The 8,744-nt window shown below is 46.2% G+C and overlaps 1 protein-coding gene across 1 annotated transcript in view; it reads right to left on the bottom strand.

Annotated features, from left to right (window-relative positions):
• Positions 1–213: 213 nt before the first annotated feature.
• The window catches only part of LOC133447755 (NACHT, LRR and PYD domains-containing protein 12-like), a 69,862-nt gene continuing 61,331 nt past the window's right edge, over positions 214–8,744 (bottom strand). Inside the window, exons 8-12 of the mRNA XM_061726481.1 lie at positions 6,504–6,677; positions 1,999–2,193; positions 1,666–1,836; positions 1,111–1,157; positions 214–1,009 (exon numbers count right to left, since the gene is read on the bottom strand). Of these exons, the coding sequence (XP_061582465.1) occupies positions 411–1,009; positions 1,111–1,157; positions 1,666–1,836; positions 1,999–2,193; positions 6,504–6,677 (1,186 nt within the window). The 3' untranslated portion in view covers positions 214–410. The remainder of the gene's footprint in view (positions 1,010–1,110; positions 1,158–1,665; positions 1,837–1,998; positions 2,194–6,503; positions 6,678–8,744) is intronic.

Here is an 8,744-nt window from a genome sequence, read left to right on the forward strand (position 1 = left end):
ACTGCATTTGAATCTATTTATTTGCCCTCCAGTGAACACATAAATTATTGCATTTAAATGCATTTATTTGCCCTCTAGTGGTCATAAAAGACTAAAATTAACAAGACTTTAAGAATCTAAACGTGAAGTCAAAGATAAAAACATTTAGAGACAGAATCAAGAATAAAACAAGGATTATGAGATAAAAATCGAATTTATGATCAAACATCAACAATCCAGCAAAATATTTAATGTTTAAATGTGAAAAAAAATATCAAATAAAATACAATAAACCAAAAAGCTAAAGATAAACAGTGATCATCTCCTTCTTCTTCATCATCATCATCATCATGGAGACACTGAGGAACCAGAACCAGAGTCCAAGTCCAGGATCCAACAGAGACTGTTTCTCTGACAGGAGACTCTGGAGACTAAACTGGACACAGAGACACCGAGTATTCAGACACTAACAAGGTCCTTAACGTGTATTTTATCATGGACTCAGATCGGGACTGAGACCTGGACCTGAGTCTAAATCCAGCATAGAGAGGTCCAGTGAAGGTGGTGTTGACGGTGTGGAGGTGGATCAGTCTGTCAGAGACAACTTCATAGAAGGACAGAGTTCCAGCAGGAACGTCCACGTACACTCCTGCACTTCTAGAGTCTGAATCTGGAGATGAGGAGGTGATGGATGTGTCTCTCTCATTGTGAAGGACACGGTACCGACCACCTGGATAACAGTACAGACTCCAGGAATGATCGTTCCATCCAAACCTACAGTCACCAGAGGTTCCTTTCCTGCTGATTCTTCTGTAACTCACTGATAAAGAAACCTCTCCTCTCCACTCAACCTCCCAGTAACAGCGACCCGTCAGAACTTCTCTACACAGCAGCTGACGATAGTAATCAAACCTGTCTGGATGATCAGGATATGACTGATCCTCGTCCACCAACATCATCTTCCTGTTGTTGTTAGACAGTTTGATGAAGTTGTTTACTGTGTTTGTGTCAATGGTGAGTTGACAGGAATCTGATGGAGAGAACAAACAAGCAGCTGCAGTTATTATTGATCAGTTATTGATCACTGATGGACTCATGAACGAGTGAAGATGGTTGAATAAAAACACTTACACTTCCTCAGACCTGGTGTCAGAAATCGTTGTCCAGACGGCTCCACCCTGGAAGGAGGAGGAGGGTCAGACCAGCTCTGTCTCTCTCAGAGGAAGCAGTGATGTCAGAGTCCCCCCCCCCCCCCCCCCCCATCACCTGTTGGACACTCCCGTATCCACTACACCCCCCCCCATTACCTGTGTCCTACCTGAGAGTGTCCAGCCTGAGAGTGTCCTGCCTGAGAGTGTCCTACCTGAGAGTGTCCTACCTGAGAGTGTCCAGTCTCCCCCACCCAGCAGAGTGTCCTACCTGACACTGTCCTACCTGAGTGTGTCCTACCTGAGAGTGTCCAGTCTCCTCCCACCCAGCAGAGTGTCCTACCTGAGAGTGTCCTACCTGAGTGTGTCCTACCTGGGAGAGTCCTACCTGAGAGTGTCCTACCTGAGAGTGTCCTACCTGAGAGTGTCCTACCTGAGTGTGTCCTACCTGAGAGCGTCCTACCTGAGTGTGTCCTACCTGGGAGAGTCCTACCTGAGAGTGTCCTACCTGAGAGTGTCCTACCTGGGAGTGTCCTACCTGAGAGTGTCCAGTCTCCAGCGGCGATCCTTCAGTCCAGACAGAAGCTTCCCTGCTGACTCCCCTGGATGGTTGTAGCTCAGGTCCAGCTCTCTCAGGTGGGAGGGGTTGGAGGTCAGAGCTGAGACCAGAGAAGCACTTCCTTCCTCTGAGATCAAACAGCCTGACAGCCTGCAGACACACAACACAGGTCTGCTGCATGTCCTCTGCTCAAGTGTCCTGCTGCAGACACACAACACAGGTCTGCTGCATGTTCTCTGCTCAAGTGTCCTGCTGCAGACACCTTTAGCAGCAGGTTCTCTGGACCTGGAGAATACTTGAATGAATCCTGACCTGAGAGACTCCAGTTTACAGTGTGGACTCTCCAGTCCAGGACACAGCTGCTCCAGTCCAGGACACAGCTGCTCCAGTCCAGAATCCTGCAGGTCGTTGTTGCTCAGGTCCAGTTCTGTCAGACTGGAAGACTGAGAGCTGAGAACTGAGGACAGAACTGGACAGATGTCCTCTGAGAGGTTACAGCCACTCAGTCTGCAGACGGAAGAAAAGAACAGCAACCAGGTTATTTCACTGTTGTGGAAGAAAATGTAGTTGTGTCTCCAACTGTTCTGCTGGTCTTCAGTAAAGTTTCAGTTAAATCACATTTCAGGAACAAACAATTCAAACTGCTTTGCATGATAAAAACATGAAAAATAAAGAGAAAATTAAAATCACGACTTTTAGTGCAGTTGGCAGAACAAACAAAAGTTACTGAAACTAGAGTTACATTTAAGAACTAATATCATCGTTTAAAGTAGAATTCAGAATAGTTTCAATAATCCATCAAAGGCTGTAAACTAACGAGTTTTAACTTGATTCAAAGGAACTGAGGGTTTCAGTTCCTGCAGGTTTGTTTCAGATCTGTGGAGCATAGAAGCTAAATGCTGCTTCTCCATGTTTGGTTCTGGGGACACAGAGCAGACCTGAACAGGACAACTGAAAGGTCTGGGTGGTTGCTATGGTAACAAGTCTGATGTATTTTGGTCCTGAACCATTCAGTGATTCATAAACTATCAGAATTATTTTAGAGTCTATTCTCTGAGGTGCAGGGATCCCGTGTAAAGATCTCAGAACTGGACTGATGTGGTCCACCTTCTTGGTTCTGGTGAGAACCAGCAGCGTTCTGGATCAGCTGTGTGATTGACAGCTAGTCAGACCTGTGAAGATGCTGTTGCAGTAATCAAGTCCACTGAAGATAAACATGGATCAGTTCAAGGTCCTGCAGAGACATCAGTCCTTGATCCTGGAGATGTTATTCAGGTGATAGGACGACTTTGTCCATGTTTTAATGTCTCTGAAGGTTTAGGTCTGAGTCCATGACTACACCCAGATTTCAGGTCCGAGTCCATGGCGACACCCATATTTCAGGTCTCAGTGGTTTGTAGCTGTAATAGCTGAAGCTGTGTGTTGACTCTTAAACGCTCTTCTTCTGGTCCAAAAACTACTAGTTCAGTTTTGTTTGTGTTCACCTGAAGAACATTATGTTACATGTCATGCTCTAAGGCAACATGGCAAAAACAAGGAGTCCACACAATGGTCAACAGTTTTAAAGTATATTTATTAATTAAAATATCAAAATAGCCATAACCCAGTGGTAGGTGTAAGAATATCAGTGAACAGTCATGTCTGCAGTGTATGGATGTGTGGAGTGTGCTGGGTGATTGGTCTGACTGCCTGCTCCCACTCTGCCATCACAGAGGCTGCTAGCTAGCCTACAGTGAGTAGAGGGGGCAGGGCCGGCACATGTAACCACACAAGCTGGATACACTACTGCCCCATTAGACTCCTTGTCCTGCTGAACATCTCCAGGCCAATTCCTGGTAATCACATTAGGTATTTGGTCAGCCCAAATTCGTTCCCCGCAGAGGTCCTTACCCAGGATGATATCCACCCCTGCAACCGGCAACTCCGGTCTCGCCCCTATGTGAACCTCTCCATTTACCAACTCTGAAGTAAGTGACATCTTATGGACTGGGACAGGAAACACAAACATGCCCATTCCCTGGATCAAAATGCTCTCCCCTGTATCAGTCAAATCTGAAAAAGGTAACACTGACTGGAGTACAAAAGAATCTACTGAGCCACAGTCTCGTAACACCTTTACTGGTACTTTTTCGTCATTTCCCACCACAGACACAAAACCACTAGAAATGAAAGGCAAGTATGCCTCAGCAGCTGTAGATTTCAAGAGTGAACTCTGTTGTCCTAAAGGCACAGCCACTGGGCTGAGTGAATTAGCCAGTGCCACTGGTTTGACCTGTGAGCTGGAGGACCTGTCCTTGGACTTGAGGACCGGACACTCGTTCTTCCAGTGTCCTGAAGCTTTACAATAATGGCATACCCCCAGTGATTTGTCAAGTGTACCTGGTGGCACCTTGCTGTCGGGCGTATTTTTGTGAAAATCTTTAACATGCAGAGATTTATTAAACACTTTCTCTGTAGCTGCTGTATGAATACTGTAACTGTTCTTGTGAATTAACACATACTCATCTGTCAACACTGCAGCCTCAGTCGGTGATTTTACTTTGTGCTCAATGATGTACGGAGCAACATTAGATGGTACATTAGATGGTACAGTGTTAAACAACTGCTCAAAGTTCACCACCTCAGATGATGAACACCAGCGCGAAAACTGTGTCGTCAAATCTCTGACAAACTCCACATGTGACTGTTTGTCACGTTTTCTCCAGCCCCGAAATCTCTGCCTGTACGCTTCAGGAACCCTTTCATAGATCTTTAACACTGCCTCTTTAACCTTAACATAACTTCTAGAGTATTCCGGTGTTAAAGCAACAAATGCCTCTTGCGCTTTCCCTGTGAGAACAGACTGTAGCATTAACGCACAGTCTGCATCTAACCAAGCTTGTGCCTCTGCAACTTTGTCAAATACTAGAAAAAAAGTGTTGGGATCCTTGTCATTGAATTTAGGAAGGAGCCTCAGGCCACTGCCAACATCCATAGCTTTTATACCTCTGCTTCCAGTATTCAATGCATCTGCTGACAATATGCCCTGTTCAATCAACTCCAGCTTCTTGGCTTCCAAGTCTAATTTGGCCAGTTCAGTACGTTGTTTCATCTTCTCTAAATCCATTACATGTTTTTGTTTTAACAGCAATAGTTATTTTTTCCCATTTAAAATCAACGTCCGACTTGACCTCATCCTCTTCATCAAGCTGCAGAATGCCTCTCTCCACCAACCCACTGATTAGTGTGGCCTTCATTGCTGCCTTGAGCTTTCCTGTTACTGTAATGTTATAGTGTTCAGCAAGGAACAGTAGCTGGTCTTTTGTACACTGATTTAGATGTTCCACTGACGGAGACTCAATAACTTTGTCCGTAACCAAACTCATCTTTCCATTCGGGCAGAAAACAAAACCTTACAAAAACAAGTGTTGGGGCTGTGTCGGCAATGTGCAGTACAACATTTTAAACAATATGGAACAAACCCCCCCCTAACGTACCCAATATTCCTAATTAACTACCTAATTTAAACCTACCGTCGGCACCCGGGCATGAGGATTTCTCCCCTCCAGCCACCTGTGTGACCCCCAAGATCCGCCGCTACACAAAAACTCTACTAAGAGAAAATCAAAGAAACAAACAAAACGGCCGAGACCCTATTGATGCCGGTCGCTAAGGGATTTGTTCCAACTAAAAACAAAAGTACCTACACCTGTAAACACATCCCAACACTTACCTTGTTGTATCCTGAAACTTAGAAACTGGGGAGAAAAACGCTCTCTCATCCCGCTCCCAACCAAAAAACAAACAAACTCAAGTGTGAACTCCCAAACAAAACTCAATACTTTCCAAAACTGAAGAAAAAAAAATGTTATCAAACAAACTAATCAATTAGGTATGGACGAGCCCCCATTTTGTCATGCTCTAGGGCAACATGGCAAAACAAGGAGTCCACACAATGGTCAACAGTTTTAAAGTATATTTATTAATTAAAATATCAAAATAATAGCCATAACCCAGTGTGAGGTGTGAGGATATCAGTAATCAGTCATGTCTGCAGTGTATGGATGTGTGGAGTGTGCTGGGTGAGTGTTGTATAAAAGGATGCAAAAATGGGAACTTAAATCATGGCAAGGCCAGGTGGCAGAGGCCCTGCTGCATGAGAGGATAGAGAGGGAGCGAGCCTGTGGAGAAGGAGCTCCCTTTATACTCCACAGGCCCCGCCCACCACAGGTGAGCAGGATTGGTCTGACGGCCTGCTCCCACTCTGCCATCACAGAGGCTGCATGCTAGCCTACAGTGAGGTAGAGGGGGCACGACCGTCACACACATCCACTTATTGATTTGTTATCTGCATCTAAATAACACTTATATGGGCTCATTGTCTCCTGGTGACATTGAAATGTAAAGTTGTGTGTCATCTACGTAGTGGAAGGAGATCTTCTGCTGGAGTCCTGAATCCTGCTGCTGCACAGCTGAGTGATGTTGTTGACAGAACTACAGCTTCAATGTCAAAAACGTTGGATGGTGTCGTCCCTCAGGAGCAGAAGGTCAAAGGTCAGAGCAGGTCGGCCCCGTGGTTTAATTCACAACGGCAGGTTTTAAAGCAGACCTCCAGAAAGATGGAGAGAAAGTGTTGTTCCCATAACCTAATCAAGATTACATTAATCAAGAATCAATAATATGGTACTGATTAGACCGCACTGAGGTTTAAACCTTTGATTTGTGTGTGGAGTGCTGAGGTGAGCTTCTAGTGAAGTGGGTTCTACCAGTAAAACTAGACTGAAGTGAATTATCTGCTGCAAGGGAGTCAGCAGGAAAAGACTTGAATGAATCCTGACCTGAGAAACTCCAGTTTACAGTGTGGACTCTCCAGTCCAGGACACAGCTTCTTCAGTCCAGAATCCTGCAGGTCGTTGTTGCTCAGGTCCAGTTCTGTCAGACTGGAGGACTGAGAGCTGAGGACTGAGGACAGAAGTGCACAGATGTTCCCTGAGAGGTTACAGTCACTCAGTCTGCAGACGGAAGAAAAGAACAACAACCAGGTTATTTCACTTTTATGGACGAAAATGTAGTTGTGTCTCCAAATGTTATGCTGGTCTTCAGCTCATCCTGCCCCCTCCCCCAGTAAAATCAGAAATGAAAGTGTTTCCTTGTCAGAGTTCATGTTTGTGTGTGATTTTAGGTCCAAAGTGTCTGGAAATTAAAGAACCAGCGTAAACTCACTCATGTGAGGTTGTGCTGAAAAAAAGACCCAAACAAGTGAAGAAAACATGAAATCTGGAGGTAAAACCAGACGTAGTCAGAAACTAGCCCCCACTCCAGAGGTCCAACATGTGCCTCTTGGTACTTACACAACTTTCTTCGAGGCTTGGACCACCGGCAGCAGCCTCCGTAGAACCTTCTCTGAAGCTGAGAACTTCTTCAGGTCAAACACCTCCAGATCTTCTTCTGATGACAGTAAGATGAAGACCAGAGCCGACCACTGAGCAGGAGACAGTTTATCTGTGGAGAGACGTCCAGACCTCAGTGACTCTTGGACCTCCTTCACCAGAGACCGATCGTTCAGTTCATTCAGACAGTGGAACAGGTTGATGCTTCTCTCTGCAGACAGATCCTCACTGATCTTCTCCTTGATGTATTTGATAGTTTCCTGATTGTTCTGTGAACTTCTTTGGTTTGATGTCATCAGACCTCGTAGGAGGTTCTGATTAGTCTCCACTGAAAGACCCAGGAGGAAGCGGAGGAACAAGTCCAGGTGTCCATTTGGACTCTGTAAGGCCTTGTCCACAGCTGTCTGATAGAGGTGAGTGTCTGCTCTTGTTTTAAACAACCAGAAAGTGTCTTTTTGTTCCCCCAGCAGGTTGACTCCAGAGCTGATGAAGGTCAGGTGGACATGAAGAGCAGCCAGAAACTCCTGGACACTCAGATGGATGAAGCAGAAGACCTGGTCCTGGTACAGGCTGCTCTCCTCTCTAAAGATCTGGGTGAACACTCCTGAGTACAGTGAAGCCTCTCTGACATCGATGCCACACTCTGTCAGGTCTTCCTTATAGAAGATCAAGTTTCCTTCAGGTTTCTGTAGCTGCTCAAAAGCCAGTTTTCCCAGAGACTCCACCATCTTCCTGCTCTCTGGACTCCAGTGTGGATCCGTCTCAGCTCCTCCATCATACTTGACCTTCTTCAGTTTGGCCTGGACCACCAGGAAGTGGATGTACATCTCAGTCAGGGTCTTGGGCAGCCCCCCTCCCTTTCTGGTTTCCAGGACTTTCTCCAGGGCCGTAGCAGTGATCCAGCAGAACACTGGGATGTGGCACATGATGTGGAGGCTCTGTGATGTCTTGATGTGGGAGATGATCCTGCTGGTCTGCTCCTCATCTCTGAACCTCTTCCTGAAGTATTCCTCCTTCTGTGATTCAGTGAACCCTCTGACTTCTGTCACCATGTCAACACAGTAAGGAGGGATCTGATTGGCTGCTGCGGGCCGTGTGGTGATCCAGAGACGAGCAGAAGGAAGCAGGTTCCCCCTGATGAGGTTTGTCAGCAGCACGTCCACTGAGGTGGAGCTTCTGGGGTCACTGACGATTGTAGAGTTGTGGAAGTCCAGAGGAAGTCGACACTCATCCAGACCGTCAAAGATGAACACAACCTGGAAGTCTTCAAACCTGCAGATTCCTTTGGTTTCAGAAAAGAATCGATTAACTAGTTCCACCAAGCTGAACTTCTCCTCTCTCAGCACATTCAGCTCTCTGAAGGTGAATGGAAGCAGGAACTGGATGTCCTGGTTGGTTCTGCCTTCAGCCCAGTCCAGACTGAACTTCTGTGTTAGGACTGTTTTCCCAATGCCGGCCACTCCCTTCGTCATCACCGTTCTGATTGGTCCTCCTCTTCCAGGTGGGGGTTTAAAGATGTCTTCCTGTCTGATGGCTGTTTCTGCTCCGTCTGGTTTCCTGGAAGCTGCTTCAATCTGTCTGACTTCATGTTCTTCATTGACCTCTCCGGTCCCTCCCTCTGTGATGTAGAGCTCCGTGTAGATCTGCTCCAGAAGGGTTGTCTCTCCTGCTTTAGTGATCCCCTCAGAC

This window comes from Cololabis saira, chromosome 7 (genome assembly GCF_033807715.1).
Source record: "Cololabis saira isolate AMF1-May2022 chromosome 7, fColSai1.1, whole genome shotgun sequence".
NCBI classification, from domain to species: Eukaryota; Metazoa; Chordata; class Actinopteri; order Beloniformes; family Belonidae; genus Cololabis; species Cololabis saira.